This window comes from Corvus cornix, chromosome 3, assembly GCF_000738735.6.
Source record: "Corvus cornix cornix isolate S_Up_H32 chromosome 3, ASM73873v5, whole genome shotgun sequence".
Classification (NCBI taxonomy): Eukaryota; Metazoa; Chordata; class Aves; order Passeriformes; family Corvidae; genus Corvus; species Corvus cornix.
In genome coordinates, this window is record NC_047056.1 from 36987916 (window position 1) to 37011695 (window position 23780).

Here is a 23780-nt window from a genome sequence, read left to right on the forward strand (position 1 = left end):
TTATTTGTGCTCCAAAAGAGAAATGGAGTCTTTTGGATCGATGAAGTGTTTTGTGGTTTTGCAAAGTGTGGAGTCCAGTGCTGGAATAGCACAAAGACAGAAACTTTGTATGGAAAAGTTGAAAGTAGGAACTTTGTAAATCAATTGTACTAGGCAGTGCATAGTGTACAAATGCCACCATAGTTCTAGTGAAGTTTTTCTTAACAACAACAACAACCAAAAGAAAAATAGTCAATATAATATAAAAATTCAAAGCACCAGTACCTGACTGTTTACATTGAGCTTTCTGATATTTATACATTTACACTAGGTTCACACAAATAACTTACATAGATGTTCAATTTATGAGCTAACTGAGTTATTATTCATCATTTTATTATTTATCTAGGGCTGGAGCCAAAAATTATCAAGCATTCTTGTCTTTTACTGTAATTTTTGCCTAATAATGTGCATACCGACTTTCTGGATCAGTAAAAGGTGTGGGGTCCTGAAGATGGGCCTGAAATGGGGTTTAGGCACCTGCATTCAAAGCTGTGATGCTTAGGGTTCTCTGTTCAGTTGCTGCCTCATTTTAGAGGTGGTGTAGCTTTGCTTGGTTTTAAGCATTTTGTACATCAGGAATTGTTGCTCTGTATATGCTGAGAGCCACCTTCACCTTCTTGCTCATTAAAACTTCGACTTCCTGAAGAATAATGGGGATTTGCACTAGTTTACTTTCAGTTCCTGCTCAAACTTACAAAATCTAGTGGGGAAGTAGAAGGAAGTGCAAAGCAAACATCATATGGAGAACATTTGCAAGGGAATAGGTTGTTTTCAGTTTTGGCTTCTGTTCTCAAGGTCGTTGTTTTTATTCTTTTTTTCTTTTTTTTTTTAAACTCTTCTTAGGTAATAATCAGATACAATTTGGCAACAACTTCAGGACTGTAGGGTAGTCCTCTCATGGGTGTGCATACACCTTGTGAGGCCAGTTATCTTTCATCTTTTTGTAGTTGTTAGCTTTCAGTGAAGGATTTAACAATGTTGCCCACTTTTCAGTAATGTTTAGCTCATACCTCTAAAGCAGTATGTTTAAGGAGACATCAGTCACAATTCTTCCCCATCAGACTTTAAAAATTGAAAGGGAGCCTTGTCCAAAAGGGAGTTAATGGTAGAAAGACTTCCACAAGGAATTTATGTCTCTAAAACTAAGTGGACTAATTGTTGTCTAGGGCTGGAGGAAGGTGCCTGAAGACCTAATAATTGAAGTCTTGTTTCTCTTAGTATTTTTTTCCTTTCTCTCCAGCCTTCTTATTCATCTGGCTCTTACTCTGAGGCATCTGATTCCACTCTGTGCTGTCTGGACAAACTGGGGCCTCCAAGCGATCAGGCTGCTGTCATTTAACAGTGTCCTTCCTGTCAACCAGCTTGTGTTTCTTCCCACTGGTTCTGACTTAATGACTATGGACTATGACTGCATTTGCAGTGCACTAGGCACATATGAATTCAGTTACTATCTTTCATCTGATGATGTGGCTCACGTTATCACCCAGCTGAATCACTTCTGATTGTATATCCAACTCTGGCACAAGCTGTATCCGGCAGCAGCTGTCTTAGTAGTAGGTTACAAGTCATGAAAATGGATTCTGTTGCTATGGGCAAGAAACAGTTTGAAGTAGTTTATGCTTTGGAAGCTTAGGTCTTTTTCATAGAGCAGCATAACTAAAATCATATAAAAAGTCTTCATTTTGGGGGCAAAATAGCATAGAGAGGGTTTTCTGTTTACCTTTCAGCATCAGTTTTTCTTTCATGTTGCTTTCATGGTTCGTATCCTAGGCCTCAGAGGTTCTGTCTCTTAAAAATTGCAGTTAAATTAGCATTGCACTAAATAAATACTAATGACAAGTTAATTAGTATGATGGCTCTTTTTAACAGGGGTTCCAGTGTCCCTGAAAATGATCGACTTGCTTCAATAGCAGCTGAATTGCAGTTCAGATCCCTTAGTCGTCACTCCAGTCCCACTGAAGAGCGAGAAGGTGATTGTCACAGTAACAAATTGTGACCTAGATGTGCAGATGCTTTATGTCATTAACATATTTCTCTCTGTTCCCAGTTCTTACCCTTTCCAAAAATTTTTTTCACCTCATCTCATTCCGAAATCTTAGATTTTTAACGTGTAGGCTTATATGGTCAGAGTAAGCCCTTCTGTTTTCAGACATATCCACTATTCTCTTGCCATTCATATTGTTTCTGAATTATATCTGAAGGGATTTCCTGGTGCTGTTCTAAGTTCTAGTGTTCAAAATGAAATTAGTAATACGATTTCTGAATTATATACCCCATTTGATAGTAAATTTCAAAACACTGTTAATGAGGTATGAATTGGATCCATCAGGACAGTGAAGTGTTTTCTGTCCAGTTCTTTATCCCTGCAGTATTCATATTACAAATACTTGCTGTTATTTGAATCCTGGAAGAAGGGACAGGATGTATCACTTGATGTCCTGATCAGGGCTTCTCCTTCAGGTTTCCCCAGCCCCTGTACATGTGGTATTTATTGCAACAAATACCTTGAAAGATTGATTGTGAAAATTAAAATGAAGTACAAAATCTGAAGCAAAATAGAATTGATATTGTGGTCATCCACACTGGATTTCATAGAGAGAAATTTCATAGAGAAAAAGGTGTGGGAGATTTTTTTCATCTTTGTTAGTTTTTAAGCAAATGTTGAAAACATTGTCTGCCTCATGCTTATTCAATTTTTTTTTTTTTTTGTATCTGTATGAAAAGGAAGGTGGCTTAGGTTGGAATGCATACTAATCTTATTCTAAGGAACCTTAGAAAATTATTTTTCTACAGATATTTTGCATATTTGATTCTGAGTGGCCTGGCTTAAGGTGCTCCCCTCAGTTGTGGAAGGAGATCTCTGTTTCTATATAAATGAAATTCTTTTTTATAATTTGTTTTCTAAAGAGAAGTTGATTTTGATTTCAAGAGCATATTTTTGCTCTACATGTAGGGTGTATTAGTCCTATATGTAAGATCTTAGCTTCTGCTGAATATAGTGACATAATCCTTAATAAGAGATAAAGCTACTTTGTGCTCACACTATTATTTCTCTAGAGCCATTGTATCCAAAAGGAGATTCAAGTGGTTCATCCCGGCGGAGTTGGGAGCTCAGAACGTTAATCAACCAGACCAAAGGTATGTGTTTAGGGTCACTGTAATGTAATGTCTGTTAAATTGTACTGAAAGGTTGGATTTTATTGTGGATTGTGAAGAGGTTTTCACAGTTTTATACTTAGGACAAAAAATAAAGCCCTCATTGCAGGTATAGGATATTGCTAACAAAATCACAAGAAGATCTTTCCCCAAGGTGGGATTTTTCTTAATTTGGGTGTCTAATAGTGTGTGATCCCACAGTTTCCTAAATTGAAGGCTATTGTTTCCTAAATTGAAGACCTCTTCTTCTCTGTCCTACTACTGATTTTCATGTAACCGAAAGTAACTTGATTACTTCGGACACTCCTATACTGTGCGGATTGATACATGAAGCTTGTCTGCACGTATTGTGGCAGGGTAGAGCCTCATGAAAGATGAGAAAAACATTCTGTCACATTAGAAACTGGTCTCATTATGTGTCTTACACAGAACACAGGAGGAATTACAAATTCTCATTTTGAAATCTGGAAGTTGGAACATAAATACTGAAGGAATTTGAGTTTGTTTAAATTAAAAAAGAATGAGGGAAAACTTGAAAATTTCTAGAAGATTGCTGTAATGGGAACTGTTTTTACAGTCCACTGTGAATAAGACAAAGATTTTGTTTTGAAACTACAGCAAGGCATATTTAGTATAGAGGAAGTAATATTAATTATGGGTAGGGGAGTAGAATATATACTTTGGGAGTATCAGTATCTCTGTCCTTTGGAGACAGGAACAGGTTAGGCTACTGGTGCCAGCAGTGACAGGTGTATGATTTTTGTGCTTTACAAGGAGGGATGCACTAACACTGCCCTGAGATCTCTTTGGTCTCACTAGGATGCTGTTTCATGACAAGACTTGAGAGCTGGAGTTTCTAATACCTCTAAATCTTTGAAATAACAGATGCCATGAGTCTTTGGAGAAACCTCTCATAATTCTGTAGAAAAAAACCTTACCTGTCGTTCTTTCCTTAGTGCTTTTATGACCCTGTTTCCACAATCAGAGGTTAGTTACAGGTCAAATGCAAACAAGTGTGTTGCATTTCATAAATGTGATTTCCTTGAATCAAGTAAAAGATGATTAGTAAAGTACCACTTCTCATTTTACTTTAGTTTCATATGTGATTGTTAAAATGTCTTATTCTTTTCCTGCATCTTAATTAGACTCACAAAATAGTTTTCTTTTAACTCTGGTCACTTCATGTGTTATCAAAAGGTAACAAAATGTAACAGCGAATATTTCTCAATCAAGGAAATTGTTCATCACTCTTTTTAGATACAGCTTCCAAGCAAGCCCCGATGGAAGCTGTTCAAAAGTCTGTTCAGTTGTTTGAAGAAAGGAGATACAGAGAGATGAGAAGGAAGAACATCATTGGCCAAGTTTGTGACACACCGAAATCTTATGATAATGTCATGCACGTAGGTTTGAGAAAAGTGACTTTCAAGTGGCAGAGAGGAAACAAAATTGGTATGTTCTTTATACTTTTGTTTATCTAGCTAAATACCAAACTTAGTATTCGTGAAGGAAATCAAAGGCTCTCTTTAAAAATCTTGGGTCTCTGCATAGGTATTACCAGCTTTACTGAAATCAAAATGTTAAAATACAACATACTGTTGCAGCTAGGATTTTCTTAATGTAGCACTTCACTGAAGTTTTTATTGGTCAAATAACAGAAAACGAGGAGAAGGATTTGGTTAGGACAATTATGTAGGCATGATCTTGTGATATCTGCGTGTGCTTAACTTTATAAAATGTTTGAGTTCTACATTCGGAAGAACCAGAAATGGAAATGAGTTCAAACTCTGGGATTTAGTTCACCAATCTTATTGTTTCCCCCATATGATCACTTTTTTACTCTCTGGTTTGGGATTTTGGGGGAAAACCTATGTTCTTGAGAAGTTTTCTTTCAGGTCAGCAGATTAATGTTTTTACTTTTATTCAGCTTGAATTCAGGGCTATGAATGTAGCATTAAGTGTTACAGTTAAAAGCTACTTGGAGTTTTAAATTAAAAGAAAGGTAAACAGCATTGGCAAGCTGCTTTCAGTGATGTTTCCTCATTGCAGTTGATGTACCTGTTGCTTGTTGAAGGTAGTGTACTGAATTTGCCTTACTCTAACTTTGCAGGTGAAGGCCAGTATGGGAAGGTCTATACCTGTATCAGTGTTGACACTGGAGAGCTGATGGCTATGAAGGAAGTGAGTACTGTGTCTACAAGAATCTCGGCTGCCCTTGTTTTTTTCTAAACCAAATGTGGGTGATGTAGCAGGCATTGAGGGTTTCTGCACACTGCTGCTAGCTAATGGGGAAAGGATGGGAAGACAAATTGTGTCTTCATGTAGCTACAGCTGCTGTTAGCACTTTTTTCTCCTCAAGTTGGTTTTCAGTTTATAAGTTTCAATTTAAATGTCTGTAAAATGGATGATTTTTTTTTTTTTGGTAATCTCGTAGGGTGATTGTGAACTTAAATGAATTCTTGTTTAATATATGTGAGCTTCCATTAAGAGATCTTAAATGATTTTGAAAGATTATTGAAAACTGCACACAAATGTATGTTTTACTTCATAGTGTTTTGTCTCACATTTTATTACTTTTCTGCTCATTCCTTAGAGTAAAGATAGGAAGTGTGATATCAGATGTTTTTCAGCTTCTCCCATAGTGTGAGCTAGGTTGAGTCACAAAACTGCTGACTAACTAGGTGGGTACAGAAATCTAGTTTTCAGGATAGGAGTAAGTGAAGCTGTGTAGGCGTAGAGATCTGTTTCCCCTACAACACCTTGTGGTTGTTTTTCTTTTAAATTATTGTTTAGTTTTAATGCATTTCCGCATCTTTAGACAACTGCAAGCATTATCTGTTCACAGCAGTTACTGTGGCAGCTGTTGGATGTTGCAGCAGCTACATTTTACGTGCCAGTTCTTACACACACAATACATCTGTGATCTCCAAGGTGTGGAAAAGCAAGACTGGGCTTGTGCTTAACTTCTTGTACCATACTCGTTCCCTGACTAATACCAACACTTGAAATTTGCTGTTGTTACATTTTTTCTCCTGATGAAATAAGATTTCCCCCCCCCTCCCATCAGTAGCACTCTGTTTCTGTAATTCAAAGTTGCTTTCTAGATGCAGGTGCTGTTTACAGATTAGCATGTGTGTGCTCTTTAGCAGAAGCTGAAGTAAGCTCATAAATAGATCCTGTTTGACAGATGTTTGTTTCACTAGGCTTGAATGCAAACTACTTGCAACTTCCAAATAAAAGGCCTTTCTGGATTTCTTTAAGAATGACTTGGGGGAAGATAGATTGATTTTTTTAAAAATTAGTTAAGAACACTGCATTCCCCTGCCCTTGCACCAAGATTTCTTCACACCGTGTTACCTCAACCACAGTGTCATTAAAATGACTTCAAATTATGGTGGTCAGGCTTACTACAAATGCACAGTATTGCAACTATGCATTAGGGAATATGTAAAATACTTAAATATCATTGTCACCTTTTTTAATCTTCATGTATTTAATTTTACCACTGTTTGAATACAAACTGTATCCTGGAATTGTTACACAGAACATAACAATCATAACTTCCTAGCAACTGAAGGCAAAATATGTGCATTTATTTCTTTAGCAGTTGTCCTGCACTCAAATAATGAAGCTTCTACTTTCTAACAATATGATAAAAGTAGCATCTTCCATAACTTGCTATTCATCTTGCTTATCTTTGTGTGGTTAGAAGCTTTAAATCAGTTTTTCAGAACACCGATAATGTTTTTCCTCATTGAACAGTCCATCACAGCATATTGTAGGAGAAGTAATGAAAACCTGTTTCTTTCGTCAAAACCTTTGATTGTATTTGTTCCATGCCACACCTTTTCCTTGCAGCTGCCTTGTTCTCAGTGAAAAAACCCCTCAAAGAGATCCCTTAGACTCTCAGGTGATGAAGTACCTGGCAAATAGTCTTTGTTGAATGATAGCTCTCTCTGACATTGCTTTTAGATTCTCTTGTATTGTGTCTGTCTACCACACTTAAGCTAGAAGGCAAGCACAAAAGAGATAGATATTTGTGCACACGTGTATATTTACACAGTTAAGTAACAGCATTTTGCTCTTACAAAGTTTATAAATCATCGTAGTTGTAGGTAATTTTCCAGAAATAGCTTAATGTGCTTTATTTGTTTCAGTTTGGATGAAACAAACCATCAGAGGATGGAGAGGGGTATTCTGGAGCTTTGTGTGATGATGCTATTTAACAACAGCAACAACAATACAAAAAGAGCTTTTTGTTGTGTTTGAGTTCAGGATGGGTTGTTTGCTTTTTTTGTTTGTTATTAATTTGAAATATCAGCAAAATAATGACAAATCTTTCTTGCAGATAAGATTTCAACCTAATGATCACAAAACCATCAAAGAAACAGCTGATGAACTGAAGATTTTTGAAGGCATCAAACACCCTAATCTGGTTCGTTATTTTGGTGTGGAGCTCCACAGGGTAAGAAAACATGAATTATTGGGGCTTTTTTATAAGGCAAAGAGAAAATTTTAAGAAGCTTTGCATTATTGGAGGTTTTTACATGAGAACATTTTAGTTAATCTTGTCTGGTTATCTCTGTGAATAGCAGTGTGTCTTTTTTCCTCTGGATATTGAGGTCTCTGAAACATAATTTGGACTTTTTGGAACTGGTACATAAACAGAGAAGGCTTAAAATAAGTGAATAGAGTGAGTAATGCTGGAACTATTCTATGCTGCTACTCTGTTGAACTGGTCTAAAAGCAAGTTATATATGGTATGGTAACTTCTGTATGTAGATGAAGACTAGACAGGCTAAAACCTGTCCCTGTTAGCAGCAAAGGTTGTACTTGTATCATGTTGATTCCTGGAAAAATTTTGTGCTGGCATTTAAATCTTGATGCCAGACAAGTATTGGAATTCAGCTAGCATCTCTTCAGAAGGAAAAAGCAAGTTTTCTTCCTTGAGCAGCAGAACTAATGAAATGTATTTTTCTATGGACTTGGATTCCAGAGTTGTGTGCTGAGATATCCAGCTTTCTATTACTCTCTGCTTCCCACAAGCTCTTCCCACTTGTGAGTCTCAAGTCCTGATGTCTTGCTGAAAAGTGCTGCTTGGATTTGACCGATTTGCTCAATATGGAATAAGTTGTTTGGTGACCCATTGCTGGTTTAGAAGGGGACATAGGCTGCTCTCTGCATTTCTCTACTTGGAGACACAAATTTGGGTGTCTGTGCCACTGGGTCATGGATTTCTCGGACTAGTTTCTAAGAACTTTGTGTCTTTGCCATCTTTTTATATTAATTCAGTCTGGCTGAAATCAGCTGGGCTTGAAGACAGAGTGGGAGCAGAAACCTAATTTTTCCTTAAAGTGAGTTAGAGTTGGCATGGTTGTTCAAGCCACAGCAAAGAACAAAAAACTTGCCCATCCCAAGTTATCAACACATGATACTGCAGGAAGTGGCACAGAGAGAGGGGATAAAAAACAAGCCCAAACCATCATTTTGTGCCTTTTTTTCCCCTCCTCTAAATAAGCAAAAAATCTGTTTACATTTCTGTGTAATATGCCTGCAAGATCTCTGAAGTGTCTTTTGGTTGATGCCAAAGCACTGTATTTTTATACCACCAAGTAGTATCAGTTATGTATAAATGATGCAGATAGATAGGCATGTAGCAGAGCATTTCCTAGCTGTGCAATAGAATATGTTAGGTTGCAGCATGCTAGAGAGAATAGAGTTCTGAGGAGATGATTTATTAGATATTTTATGGTAAGTGATACTTTCATTAAGACATTACATGATACCTTTATTACTCATTTCATGAACAATGTAGCATGTAAGGAAAACTATATCTTAATTCAGTGTTTAAAGTATAAAAAATGACACCCAATGAAATCTGGTTTGGTTTCCACAACAGGAAGAAATGTACATCTTCATGGAGTACTGTGATGAGGGCACTCTGGAGGAGGTATCAAAACTGGGCCTTCAGGAGCATGTCATTAGGCTCTACTCAAAGCAGATCACGATTGCTATCAATGTACTACATGAACATGGTATTGTTCATCGAGACATTAAAGGTAATGTTAACCAAAAAGGTCATGTTGTTGTTTCAGTGTGGTAGATGAGAGCAGGGGGAAGGATGGGGGGGATGTATTTGCATATTTAGTGTGCATTATCTATGCAGCCATTATTTGTATAAAGCCTTCCATTAACTTTTCAGTTTACAAGTTACTGGCTAGTTTCATGCTTTTTCTTTTAAGTGTAGATTGTAAAAAAACACTCACAATTGTCATTTCAAACTCATAAATTTTGCCCATGATTTATATAGTTTTTTTAGAGGTTGTTAAGATTACTGGGGTTTTATCTAAACTCAATTATTAGTCCTTGCATTTTTAGTAATAATGTACTGAGTTATGTAATACTGTTTTCCTTCTTGTCTGTGCAAACAAGTGGTGTTTTCTGGAGCTGACAGGCAGTGTACAGTGCTAGAGTTGTACATCAGAACTTTTCCTTGTGATTCCATTTTCCTGAAGAGTTTTAGATTTCGGATGAATGGCTGATTAAACTTAGTAACAAAACCATTGTTAAAAGAACTTATTTTAGGATATCCCTTTATCTAGTGTTTTTTTTCCATACATATATCTTCTCATGCCTGGCTGTCAGCATTTGCTTACATAATTAGCAGAATGAAACTACAGTAACCAAAGGGGGGTTGGGTTTGGCTTTTAAGATATCCAGTGTCAGTCCTCATTTCAGGTTCATTTTTCTTTTTCTGCGCCTTCCAACAACATCCTCCATGCCTGGTTATCTTGGTTTTGTTAGTCTGGCATATTTGGCTCACCGATGGCAGGAAACTTAGGTGAAGGTAGGGGAAGCAATGCTCACAATATGCCCTGTGAATGCTCATTTTGTGACAAGGCAGTGCAACCCAACGATGCTGGGTTTCTATGTCCCTCTTGCTCACAGGGTTTTGAATCACCGCAGCAGTGTAGGAGGTTCCCAGTTGCTCTTGGTCCTTTGGCCTCGTGCTTCTCATTTGGGAAAAGAACTATCTACGATCCAGAGGCCTTCCACCCAGGTAGGCCACTCTTGAGTCAGTTTTGGCTTTTTTTTTCCTAGAAACACTTTCCCTCACTCCCATTCCCCAGCAATCTTACCTTTTCTGGTTCTCCTTCCTCACCAAAGGTTTCTCTCCAGTTGTGGATTTCCCTTTGTGTTTTTCACAGTTCTCTCCTTGCCCTTTTCTTGATCATTCCTTGTCCAGGTTCTGCTTAGCTGGATTATGCTCTCCTGGAAGCTCGTTGTGATCAAAATCCAAGGCTGGCTGACAGGGATTTCTTTTGTGCTGCTCAGTGTCATTGCTGATATCTGGATATGTTTCCAAATAGGTCTTCTGCTCTTCAGGGAAATGCATGGAGTGAGAAAAGCTGTTTAACAGAACTGTAACGTTGTGTTATCTGAGGGCATTTCTGTCACAACAGGTTCCTTACTTCAAATGTTGGGGTGTTCCTTGAGAATAACAGAGGGTCACTGCAGGCACATCTGTGTATAGACCTTCCTGAAACTCCATGGCAGAATATAAAGACAGACCACAGAGGTTATATTTATAAAGGTTACCTGATGCATTGCATTCACTGCAATTTTGCTCATTTACTTCTTTTATGCTAACATTGCATCCCCAAGTTTTCAGGCTAACAGCAGTAGAGAACACTCTAATTTTAATTTTATCTCTCATGTAGATTGGTACTCTTATTTTTCTGATAGGGAAAAATGACATTCAGACTGTTAAAACTGCTTTCCTATGAAAACCTCGCTGTCAGATCATACTAGATCTCTCAGGGCCAGTTTGCTGAACATCACTGTGGATCTATTTCTTTTAGCAGCAGATAAACAATTGTTATAAGATTTGCTTATCTGTATCCTGGAAGACACCTGTACTCGGTGTCTTCAAGTACCTTGTGCCCAAAAATAGACTTTTGGTTAACAGTGTTCCCTTGTCCCACTGTTGTCTTTCAGATGCTATTATGGCATCCAGCTCTATGAGGGTAAAAGACAAAGCAAGATGCAGCTGCCAAAAATGTTTTTCAGCCTGTGGTGGTGAGAGCAGATGGAGGGTTGTGTTGGCTGGTTGTTATATTTGGCTGCACTGCTTTTGCTTAGTCTGCATCATTGTGAAAAGTAGGTGGTGCAGGTATGTAGCACGAGATAGTCTCTTGTGAGACTCTTTTAATTTCTATTCTGGGTATTGAATTTTAATTCCTATGGCTAAGCCCAGTTTTCTTGGTTAGAATTATTTAACTTTTTGTAAGGAAGCTGTTCTGGTCAGTGATGGAGAATGATGGAATATTTAATGCTGGAGGGAACCTGTGGACATCTCTGAGCCGTCTGTCCTAAACAGGGCCAGCCTCAGTATCAGATCCAGTGTCAAATTAGATCAGATTGCTCAGGACATTGTTGAGGTGAGATATACATGTATCTCCAGGGATGGAGAGGCCCTATTCCAATGACTGACCTATCCCCACTGTGAAAAGCTTTTTCCTGATAGCTCCCTGGAATCTGCAGAGCTTGCTGTTGTGTCCATTGCTGCATAACCATTTCACAGCGTGCTTTTGAGGGAAAAGTCTGTTTCCACAGTCTTGCTATCCTCCCATTACACAGCTGAAAACAGCAATAAGTCCGTCCCCCCCCCCCCCCCGAGCATCCCTTCTTCAAGCGGAACAAACCCATCTTGCAGCCTTTCCTTGTAGGTCGGGTGCAGCCCTCTGAACATCTTGGTGCTGCTCTCCTGGGTTTGCTTCAGTGTGTCATTGTCTCTCTTGTGCTGGAGAGCCTAAAAACCAGAGACAGCACTCAAAGTGTGGTCTCACAAGTGCTGAATTGAGAGGAATTAATCAATGAGGCCTGATGGGTCCTCTTCAGGAGAGGGCATGCTCCTGAAGAGTGCTTGGATGAATACAGAAAATGAAAGGATTGTATCTGAAGCTTTAGTAATTCAAAAACCTGTGAATGAGATGCTCCATACGAAAAAGTCTTCATCAAGCTGCTACTGTATTATTGTCTTCTTGTTAACCTTGTTGTTAGCTCAAAACTTCTGCCATCCTGCCTTCCTGATGAGCACAAAGGAAGGAGGAAGGTCGTTCAGCAAGAGATGGAAAACTCTGCAACAGGAGACTGTGGGCATGTGCCATGGCTCTCTAAGAGACTGAGAAAAAGAGTATGTGAAAGCTGATTTTCTCATCCAAGAGTAGCATTTGGCCTGCTTGTTTCTTGAATTAATTTGGCTGTTGCACTGCTTAAGCACTGGCTGTGGAATGTCTGAGCTGCCTCTTCTTCTGGAATTAAGCACAGCCTTTAGTGGGGCTTTTGGTGCTGCTCCATGGACCCATAGAATTTCCACCAAAACATCTGGACTATCATGCTAGTGCAGTTTTCACAGTTCTTACTATGGGGCTGATTTGGTAGAGGTACAGGATGTAAAACTTGAGTTTAAATGCTTTAGGTTTTGGCTACCCTAGCAGGAGTGTGGCTTTTACTTGCTCTTTGCTGTGTGCCCAGGAGGACCTGTGGTGTCACAGCAGGAGGGCTGTGCACAGCTGGGCAACCTCCTGCCTCTGCCCAGTGCATGCAGTGACAATGCTTCAGACAGTGTATGTGTAAGGGGAGAAAAGGAGCAGATGGCGGGGTGGTCCCTTTCTGCTGTTGTACTCATGGTCTTTGGTTTTATTTTGCCTATTAACCATGCAGATATGTAGGTATTCTGTTACACTCCCAGCAGTGTTAACTGTCAAAGGTAAAAAGCATCGGGCATCTTCAAAGTACTGCCCTCTTGTCTTCTCCTCTTACACGGGTCCTGCTGGATTCTGTGCAGGTTTCATTTAACAAGGAGACCCTTTTTAAAGACTCCTTCTGCAGTCTGGTCTTGGTTTCTGAACAAGCAGTTTACAAAACAGGCTCCAGCAACAGCACGTCCATGGAAGCTGACAGAAAGTGTCTGCAACATGAGTCTTCAAATGCTGTCTCTGTCTTCTTGGTGAAACTTCGGTTCAGTGCTTTATTCCCTTTGACAGTTCCAAGTGCTTTCAGGAAAAGGGCTTGCAGGAGCTTTCATGGTAACACTTAGGCTAAATTGTCATTACTTTTTATTAAAAGGGACAAACTCTAGTTGAAAAGGCCTTGGAAGAAGGTTCTGAACTGTACTAAACTAAAATATCCCAGTAGCCTAAACTCAGTCAGAAGAGAGATTGTTGCACTTCAGCACTGCCAGGCTCCATCCACTGTAGTAGTTGAAAACCACTTTGTAGCCTTTTGTGAAATTTTCATGTTGCTTTCTTGAGGAATGGAAATACAAGTTTCCAAAACATCCTTGAAAAAGTGTTTGCTAGTGAGGACTGTTTTTCCTAAGCTCTTTGTGGAGGCTAAGTACGCCTACTTCGTATCTGACAAGCAACTGCTTGAAACTGTTAGAAAAGCAGTTGACAGTAATTCAAAGGAAAAAGAAGCTGTCACTCTCCTAATGCATTGCCCATACTTAGTGTCCCATCAAACAGCCTTCTTGTAGTGCTTTGTGTCTTTCTGGATCCTCCTTCATTCAGGAAGCTGAGGGATGGTCTACCCATCTCCATTAAACACACCTGTTCAGGGTGACTGTGAACATAGGCCCCACTGATGGCAAACTGCAGAATCCAGTGAAAGAATTCTGGAGTATGTGCAAGCATCTGAATGCCAGAAGTGGAAAACCACTGGACACAATGTACAGAAGAGTTGTATTCCCTGAACATTAATTCTTTCAGGACTTGTAAAAGCTACAGTAACTAAAGGTTGGAATTTAATTCTGTTAATAATTTTGGTCACCCATTAATTGCAATTCTGTGTAATACCTCTTGGACTAAATAGTTACCAACTATTGTCAGAGTAGTCAGAGAGTCCTTTAAGAAATGGGCAGGGTTTTGGCATCATTGACCTGCACTGCCTTTTTTTGACTTGAGCTTTTTGAGGCTTCTTTGTATTCTCTGTGAATATCTTGGGGATGCCCAACCAAGTGAATGGGAAAATGTTATTAACCAAGACAACACAAAGGAGGAGCAGCCAAGAATTTCTGCACTGCTCAAGATGGAACACAAGTGAGAAACTGTGGAAGGTTCTATTGAGATGAGCCATTTTTGAATGAATCTTTCGTGTGACATGGGCAGACGCTATGTGTAGTGAAATCCTCAATATCTGCCTGCTCCTAGAGTAGGTGAGTAGTTTTGTTTTGTGCATACCATCCATCTTTCCTCCAGAAAGATCACAGCTGAAGCTCTATTTCTGCCAGCTGATACTTGCAACCTACTTGTGCTTTCATTGTCATACTTGTAGAATCCAGAATGTGGCCTGACATAAGGAGCTCCTTCTGCTCTACCTGTTTGCTGTTGCTGTCAACATGAGTATTTTGGCAGGATGTTGAATGAAAGAAAACCACAGGTTGTCAAAACCACTTGGCTTATTTTGCACTGTTGTGTTGAGCAACTGACTTGAAGCCATTTGCAGATTTCCCTTGGAGATTTTGTAACTATGCTAGGGAAGTTTGTTCTAGTGCAAGCTGCCAGTATAGCCAGTTATTTTAATGGTAGTCCTCCTCCAAAAATTACTCAGGAAGTAAAGTGCAATGGAGTAGGCACTTGGTAATATGTGTAATAAAAGGCTCTAAGCTCTGTTTTGCAAGTCAGCTGTGACCACAGAGTCACTAAGGTTGGAAGACCTCCAAGATCAAGTCCAACCTTTGACTGACCACCACCATGTCAAACAACTAAACCATGGCACTGAGTGCCATGCCCAGTTTATCTTGAATACTTCCAGGGGCAGTGACTCCACCACCTCCCTGGGCAGCCTGGTTCAATGCCTGACCATCCTTTCAGTGAAGAAATTCCTCCTGATGTCCAACCTGAACCTCCCCTGGGATAGCTTGAGGCCATTTCCTCTTCTCGTGTTGCTGGTTGCCTGAGAGAAGAGACCAACCCCCATCTGGCTACATCCTCCTTTCAGGCAGCTGTAGAGAGTGACAAGGTCTCCTCTGAGCCTCCTCTTCTACAGGCTAAACACCCCCAGCTTCCTCAGCTGCTCCTCACAGGACTTGTGCTCCAGACCCTTCACCAGCCTTGTTGCCCTTCTCTGGACTTGCTCCTTCTTGTAGTGAGGGGCCCAGAGCTGGGGACACAACTTGAGGTGCAGCCTTACGAGAGCTGAGTACAGGAGGATGATCCCTTCCCTCATCATGCTGGCCACACTGTTTTTATTGACAAGCATGGTATCATCTGTCTTGAAGAGATACTAGTGGGGGGCACACAGCAATGGCCTCTGCCAGGAAGCAGTTTCTTCCTAATTCAATGCTCACAAGGAGAAGCACTGGAATTCCTGAAGCAGTAATTTCTTGTAACGAGCTTGTATGGAAAGCTGTTTAATTTGCCTGCCATACTGCTTTTTTTTTGGGTTTTTTTTGGTTTTTTTTAACACTTGTCAACTTCCAGTACACTTCATGTTAGCACAAACCCACCAGAACATCTTTAATGCTGTCATATTCCACACTTAATTCACAGGTAAAGATCTTAAGTGTGAATTCAGCTATTACCTACTGCAACTTCCAAGGCTATATTGAGACTCCCTCATTGCTCAATTCAGCTCTGGCTTAAACAAGTGTTACTGTGTTTCCTTGTGTTTCCTAGGAGCCAACATCTTTCTTACCTCATCTGGACTGATTAAACTAGGAGACTTTGGCTGCTCAGTGAAGTTGAAGAACAATACCCAGACAATGCCTGGAGAAGTGAACAGTACCTTGGGGACTGCAGGTAAGGAAGCTTGTGCTAGGCAGGTACTTGTCTAGTTACCATAAAAGAAGATACTTCTGCCAGAAGACTGGGCTGGAGTAAAACCATCTGTTTCAGGGAAACTTGACTTTACCTTAGCTAGTTTTGTGCTTTACATCCAGAAGCCAAAACAATCAGTGAATGATATAATGTGAAAGATAAAATTGTATTTGTCTGTAACTATAGAGATGCTGGGGCATGTGTTTTCTGGGGTTGTATTTTTCTCTGCAGCCTTACTGAAACAGTACTCTTTTCGCAACAGCTGCTCAATCAATTTTCATAAAATGGCGGTAACTGAGAGTATGTACTGTAACAGCATTTTCGCGATCCCTTTTCAAACTGAAAGACAGTTGTGCTGAAAACAGGGCAAAGAACAAGAAACCAGCAAATGGCAAAACTTAGCTAGAAAACCTGCGTAGTAATTCATGGGGTATTTTAAAAAGCATTTGGTTTACCCAGTCAGTCACTTGATGTGTACTGTTCCTTCTGCTGTATGAACTGATGGCATAATATATGTTGTTTCAAAGCGTACATGGCTCCAGAGGTAATCACTAGAGCTAAAGGAGAAGGGCACGGACGTGCAGCAGACATCTGGAGCCTGGGCTGTGTTGTCATAGAGATGGTCACCGGCAAGGTAGGGATGTTTCATGTACTGATGAAATGCAAACTGTTCTCAGCAGTTTTTCTGCACATTCTGGTCCCACTCTCAGCAATTTGTCACTAAAGTCTACAAAGACTGGGATGGCTTTTCATTTCCTGGAGTACAGACATACATGCTCTAGTGGGTAGAAAGTTGCTCACTAAAGCTTGCACTTAGCAATGCTGTTAACTGTTGCAGAGGCCTTGGCACGAATATGAGCACAACTTCCAGATCATGTATAAAGTGGGGATGGGTCATAAACCTCCTATTCCTGACAAAGTGAGCCCAGAAGGGAAAGACTTCCTTTGCCACTGCCTGGAAAGTGACCCAAAGATGAGGTGGACGGCCAGCCAGCTTCTCGATCATCCTTTTGTCAAGGTTTGTCTGATGACTTTGGCTACAAAAACTGCAGATGGGAACTGGGAACAGCTTTTAGTCAGCTTCTCTGTTTTCAGTGATGCCACAGGGTTTGGTACCATGGTGAGGGGCTGGTAGCAAGTTGATGCTGTCCAGGATACATGGATTGGCAACTTTCCAGAAGCCTGTGTTGTTCTTAGCAAGCATTTGACTATAGGACCTGGTGTGCACCACACATTAAACTCTCACTGCTGTTTTGAAATGCATTATCTTTATGTTAAAAAGACAAGTCAGGCTTCAACTCAGTGGTAGCTAATTGGATCTGAAGGGCTCTGCAGCAAAAACTTCAGCAAGTGCAAATGCACAGGTTTTTAGAGATAAGGACCCCCTCCGTAAAAAGTGAAACCAGCACATGCTTGAGAACTCTTCCATTCTTCTGTGCAAGGGGCTGCTTTTCTTTTAAGCTCATACTTAAGGTTAAGGTCATGCTGAATGTCCTATCTGGCAGCTGGTGTAACAGTCTGCAGTTCTTGCATGAACTGTGGTGTGATGCTTTACTTAACAACAGGCAAATATTCACAGCTACCAATTGAGCTGTATTAGTAACTTCTTTTTTTGGAGAAGTGGGAGCACAGTAGGTTATTGAATTCTGTCCCATTTTCCAGCATAAAGTTGATCACTTTGGTGTTCTGGTTCAGTGGCAGTGCGTTTGGGATCATCACCCCCCCCCCCCTCAGCAGTGCAGCTGTAGCAGATCCCATCCATCACAGAGGTGGACACTGCTTTAGGCACCTGAACGATGCACAGTGACAGTGGGAATGTCAGTACTCCCATACAAACACTTGTAATGCATTATTGTGTAACAAGGGAGGAAAAACAAGTTTCAAAGGTGTGAAGGTGCTAAAGAGATTGATCATTTGTAACCTTGCTGCAGGAGGGAGATGGCTGAAGTAATTGCCTTCTGCTTCCTTCACAGGTTTGCACAGATGAAGAATGAAGTTACTCAGTCTCTGGCCTTTTCTATTCTGACAAGATTTGAATCACTACTGTATGTAATATTTACATAAAGACTGTGCTGAGAAACAGTATAAAAGTTGACCTTAACGAAGACTGCACAAGTGACGGTGTCACTTCCTCTGCTGCTCCTGTACATTTTACTCGGCACGTGTTGCTCACGTGGCGTGTCCGCAAGTTGGAAGAAGCTGCATGTTTCAGTGAAAGTGCCATTACTACTGTATATGGACCATACCCTTTTTGTTCCTTCTCCTGTTTCTCATTTGATTGAGAACTTGTAATGTTAATATGTAGTATTTTTGAACTTTCTAGGTTCAGAAAAATGCTGTAGTGTTATCAGGCGTTATGGACCTTGTTTTTTAATCTGTTTGAGTGCACTGACTGTGAACTTTTACTGGGGTTTTTGTTTATTTGTTTTTGGCAAGCTTCAGATTTGTTATGCACAAGGCTGATTAATGAAATTTAAAAAAAAAGGTTTTTCTCAATAAATGGTTTATTTTAGGAGATGTTGGTGAAGGGTTTTTCTTCCAAAAATAAATGTGGGGCTGTGTTGCTTTTTAAACTTTTTTGCAACATTGGGATAAGACTGCTAAGCTGACCTAACTGGACTAAGCTGCCCTTATTATATTGCAATAGTCAGTGTTGTGTCAAGTTTTAAGATCAGTAGTGTGAGATGCTTCTTACACAAGTGGTAAGAGAAGTAAGGTTCCCTTTCATCGCCCTCTCAGGAAAGAGAGTGATGGGCAATTTCTGACACTGCCTTTTATCTAAGGGATAACTTCCTTCTTGAATGTGTGCACTGTGAACAGGGAGTGCTCTGCATGGCCTTTCTGTCTTCTAGAAGAGAACTGTACAAGACGATTCTTGTGTTCTGTTTGGCAAAACCAAGAACCTACTTTGAAAACTGACTTCTGATCCTGGGCTTTCATTTCCCCACCACACCCCAGTTGTCATCAGCCCCAGACAAGGAAGAGAGATTAGCAGTGGTTAGCAATTGAAAGAAACAGCCTGCAATGCATGATCTTGTTGATTTTTTTTTTTTTTAACTTGCTATTACAAATAGGTGACTTAAAACTGTTACTTGTAAACATTAATGCAAGCTTACATATTCCTGTTACAGCTTTAGACTTAAAATAGGTAACTTAAAACTTGCTTTTAATATTTGGTTTTATATTCTGGTGTCTTGTCATCTTAATCCACAAATCTTGATTAGTCACAGGTGTGGGGTGAGCTGTTCAGGAGGTACCACAAAATCTGACATTTCTAGAAAAATACGAGCCTTGCTGTGCATGTCACCTGTGCGTGTATTTAGGCTCTCAAAAAATATTATGCTGAATTCAAACACAGACTTTCCCTCCTTTTCAGTTCTCTGTTTTCAGTTCTGTGATAGGAGGGGAAGTGTGTTGTCATCCTCAGTAAAGGACTGTGAAAGTACCTGAGGTGAAAGTGTCCCCCCAGCCTGCTGTGTGCTTCACTTTGCAGTGCAACAGAAGTGTCTGAGTGATGTGTGTCCTCACTCGCCTTGCTTCAGGTGCCCTTGAACACAAACAGGAACTGTGGACAGCCTTTAGGAGTCAGGACAGAGGTAACAAACTGTTACAAGTGTGTTCTTCCCAACTAAAAGAAAACTCAGTCACTGCATATCAGCTTTTTATACTTTTATTTTTGTATAAACAAACATTAAGACTAATTTTTGTTAAGGCAGTTGTAGAACATACAGTTGCTTGTGGGGATGAGGGGCAAACACTGCTTCCTAATGATCTATGTCATTCTTTTAATACAGTGAACGGGACAAGTTTAACTTTGGCAAGGACCATTAAGCTTTCTCTGTTTGTCCATGAGTGCTGGAGGGGCCTCAGTGGTGTGCCCGGACTTGCAGAAGTGCTTAGGAGGATGGATCCAGGAGTGGCAGGTTTGGCCCTCAGCCTGTTCTAAGGGTTGGACCCAGGGAAATGGGTATGAAATAATCCCTGCACTCTTTCAGAAGTATTTACTTGTTTGGTACTTCCTCTGGGAGAAGTGGCACTGCATGCAGGTGGAGGGGAAAGGACTAAGATTCATAAGGAATGCTAAATGTCTTCCTTGCTGCATGTTAAATCTGTGGCTCTTATGAAGGTAGAACAGCCATTGTCATTCCAGGAGTATGTATTTGCTGCTCAGAACTACTAACCCACCACCCTGAGAAAAGGCCACTGGACCTGCCAGGTAATGTTTACAGTAAAATGCTACCCTGGAGAGGCCTTTCCTTTCTCCCCTGCCACCCACTTTCAAACTGTTGGGTAGAGTGTCCTCAGGTCTGGCTTGTTAATGTGCCTGATCATTACTACAGGATGTAATACTCAGTTTTTCACTGTTAGGAGTGTTACAGCAAATAGAGTGCAGGGCATGTACTATTATTAAATAGCACTGTAAATATTGCAGTATTTTCTACTCTTTGGCTCTATTTCATGTGTTTTCATGAACAGAAACATGGGCTCTGATGTAGTTTTTCCATCATACACCCTATTCCAGAAAGCTTCAGAGTGTAGGGAATGCATGTGTACACAAGATGTGTGAGGAAAAAAGCCCCCAAAACCAGTCTCTCACACTTCCCATGGTCTGTTCCTTCTTTCATGTTGTAAATTTTACTGCCTCCACTATCCATAAACTTATAGCTCCATGCTAAGAGCACTACTTCACCTGCTTTTTAGGTGTTGCCTATTAAAAGGGTGCGTTTCTAGATTATCTGATGTACTGAATAGCAAATACATATTCATGGAATGATTCAAACTGTTGTATTAGCCTGTTTCTTCCAGCCTCAGTTTTATTATATGACAAGAGAAACGTTTTTATACCAGCTGCTAGAATAAGACTGCTCACTTCCTTCACTAGAGACTGTCATGGTTTAGTCCTGTGCCTAGTGAAAATGGACTGTCTGTGAAAGTGCCAGTCACAACCTCCATTACTCAGAGTCAGGATCTATCAACTTTAAAAAAATTGGGATTTTTTTCCAATCATAATTGCTGTTAGTTAATGTGCCCTCTTTTCCTTTTTTCCTGCTTTAAGCAAGTTCTTTCTAGTAACCTGCAGATCCTTAACTCTAGAGGTTTAAAAACAAGAGGCAGCTGCCCTGAAATCAGTACTGGGAATGTCACAGCAACCCCACCTTGCTCAGAGCTTGATTCTAATTTTATTTAATTCAGACGGGTGTCAAATCAAGTTAAGACATAAAATGAGCTATACCCACTGTCCTAGGTCTCCCTCCTAGTTCTCCTCTCCTCCCCTGAAGAAAATAATTTACTATTACTTAGGCTGACTGTTATGAGGCACCAAGTAAACTAATTTATCAGAAAAGACAAACAAGCAGGTTAATTAGGATCACAACAGTATGGGTGTGGGGCATACATTTTAATGCACACGTTGCATTTTTTCACTACACCATGCCCAGTTATTTTCTTTCCACAATTGTTAGGATGGCCTGGAATTCTAAGTAGCATTTAAAGCCTTGGATGTATGGCCTCGGGAAAGAGATGGCAGTGGGTAACTTAGCTCTGCTCAGGCCACAAGGCCAAATTCTGATCCAGGTTATGCTACTGCCAGGCTCTGCTGCCTGGATGTGCAGGGTCTGGCTGAAGTTTTGAAGGGCCCATGTAGTGCACACTGTGGGAATAAGTTCTGGATGTACAAAAACTCTACTGTAGTTCTGCCAGTTCAGCAGAGCTGCTTCAGTCCAATACTGCTATAACCAAGCACAGCATCCTGCTGTACTGTATTTAAACACTGACAGATTATGGTTGTTAAACTGTGTGATCTACACAACTATCAAGTTTAATCATCTTGTAACAGTCTTCTGACATTAAAGCCTGCACCTCTGGTTAGTTTCCAGGTAGAGTCTCTTCATACAAGCACGCTGGAATTTATTTTTTTTTCTTCAAAACCTAAGACACTTCATAGGAAAACAAACCAACCACACATGTGCAAACCTGTTGTTGAGGGTAGATGCAGGAGTGCATCTTTCCAGCACATCATCCAGCCCAAACCCCCAGAAAAAAACAACAGGAGCACAAATTCAGATATGCACAGCAATTACTCATCCTCTGATCTCACTTGAAGGACCATGATCTGCACTTAAGAGTTTTCAGCAGTTGCATTTGTTCTCTTTGGATTGAAGCAGTCTCTGGAGATGCTACTTTTGTTTCTGTTTGTTGTCGTTGTTGCCATAGGTGGAGCCCTTGTTAATTTCTGTAACCCCGATCATCCATCTGACACCAACAGAAGCTGCAAAACAAACACAGTTAAAGCTGCTTGAGGCAAGGCCTGAAGATCTGTCCTGGTTGTAGCATCATGAAAGAGACCTTGGATCAAAGGTGCATTTGATGCTCCCGCACCTCCACATCAATTTATTGGCCTGTGGCATCTCATGAAGGAAGAGCCTCAGGCTGGACACGTCTGCTCCCATCAGCAGGGAAGAGGCTACAAGGAACCAGGATGGGTGTGAGAGGCACAGGGGTGCACAGCCCTGTGTGCCAGGGGAAGGGAATTCTGCTGGCTTTCAGCAGCCCCGTGGCTGGAAGAGCACAAGCGAGCGCAAGGGAACTTCAGGTTTTGATAAAAAAATGTAAGTTGTGGCATTTGTTAATGACAGCTCATGAAAAAGGCCCTTACAAGAAACCAGGTTAATTTAAAAGACTTTCATAGATGATTCTGTGGTAATAATTCACCATGTGCAGGGATTATTTTATTTATTTATCTGTAGCACTTAGAGTGACTAAGTTAAATGCAACTTAACTCCTTCCCTCACACTTTTGGTTTTTTTGTAAAGGGGCTCAGCTGCCCAAAATCTATTACTCCTCAAGCTTCTGCTCAGCTACTGTACGTATTCAGAACTGTCATGCTTCTTTCATGTCCGGAAGTCACAAACATCTTCCCTCTGCTCAGAATGCTTTCCAAAAAAAAGGAACCCAAACCAAACAAACCCAAGAAAGCCACAAACTTCCCCAAAGCCTCCAAATCCTACTGTCTTTCTGACCGATGCTGGAAAGGCCCAGTAAGGTGAGGTGCTCTAAATGTCTCAATCTCATGGGTCTTTACTTCTTAAGATGAGCCTGGACAAACTCTCACCAGCCAAAGAACTCTTTATGGTTAAGTCAGTGCCAGATATCACCAAGAGAATCCAGAGGCTTCATCCCACTACCAGGCTTCCCTTGTGAACAGCAGGGGTGATCCAACCCCGTGTCCTGGCATTTGCTGCTCTTCAGCACTGGCAGGGGAGGGGGCTGCCAGCTGGCAAACAGCACTGCCCTGTGCTTGAGCAGCTGCTGCTTGGCACAACAACATCGGCCACAAAGAGCTGTCCCTACAGCCTCGAGCTGTGTAGGCTGACAGTAAATTGGCAGTTTTCAGAGTGCAAGTGGTAACTGGATACAGGGATGAGTTACACATGATGTGACAGCATGGCTGGACACTGGGAAGCTGGTCTACCCATGGGGCTGCCCTCAGGTCTTGTGGGTGCCAGGAAAGCAGGGCCCTCTCACAGGCAGAGCTGTGCAGTGAACAGCCCAGAAAGGGAGCAGGCTCTGAGGGCACTCACTGACACTCCACTGTCAGCCCATGAATAGAAACACACACCAGTGAGACAAGCAAAGGGCTTCACTCTCACAGACAGACAAGAAAGAATACCATCTCTGACATTTAACTGGCCCTGAGCTGGGGAACACAAGAAAAAGATCCAACATGTAGGCCGTAGTCTGGGATCATAACATAATAGTAAGCAT

The 23780-nt window shown here is 40.7% G+C and overlaps 2 protein-coding genes across 12 annotated transcripts in view; one reads left to right on the top strand and one right to left on the bottom strand.

The window, feature by feature from the left end:
• MAP3K4 (mitogen-activated protein kinase kinase kinase 4) overlaps positions 1–18531 on the top strand; it is a 71702-nt gene extending 53171 nt beyond the window's left edge. For 6 of the 9 annotated variants that reach the window (XM_019281222.1, XM_039570007.1, XM_039570008.1 and 3 more), the window contains 10 exons: positions 1912–2012; positions 3100–3180; positions 4456–4647; positions 5306–5376; positions 7544–7660; positions 9095–9254; positions 15876–15998; positions 16544–16650; positions 16855–17034; positions 17990–18531. In XM_019281222.1, coding sequence (XP_019136767.1) covers positions 1912–2012; positions 3100–3180; positions 4456–4647; positions 5306–5376; positions 7544–7660; positions 9095–9254; positions 15876–15998; positions 16544–16650; positions 16855–17034; positions 17990–18010 — 1153 coding nt within the window. In that variant the 3' untranslated portion in view covers positions 18011–18531. Of the gene's footprint in view, positions 1–1911; positions 2013–3099; positions 3181–4455; positions 4648–5305; positions 5377–7543; positions 7661–9094; positions 9255–9933; positions 10043–10143; positions 10256–15875; positions 15999–16543; positions 16651–16854; positions 17035–17989 lie in introns of those variants that run through there. The other 3 variants (XR_005604316.1, XM_039570011.1, XM_039570012.1) reach the window with 3 other exon arrangements.
• Positions 18532–19670: 1139 nt separating this feature from the next.
• The window catches only part of AGPAT4 (1-acylglycerol-3-phosphate O-acyltransferase 4), an 82635-nt gene continuing 78525 nt past the window's right edge, over positions 19671–23780 (bottom strand). For all 3 annotated transcript variants that reach the window (XM_010391659.4, XM_039570014.1, XM_039570015.1), the window contains one exon: positions 19671–22284. In XM_010391659.4, the coding sequence (XP_010389961.1) occupies positions 22193–22284 (92 nt within the window). In that variant the 3' untranslated portion in view covers positions 19671–22192. The remainder of the gene's footprint in view (positions 22285–23780) is intronic.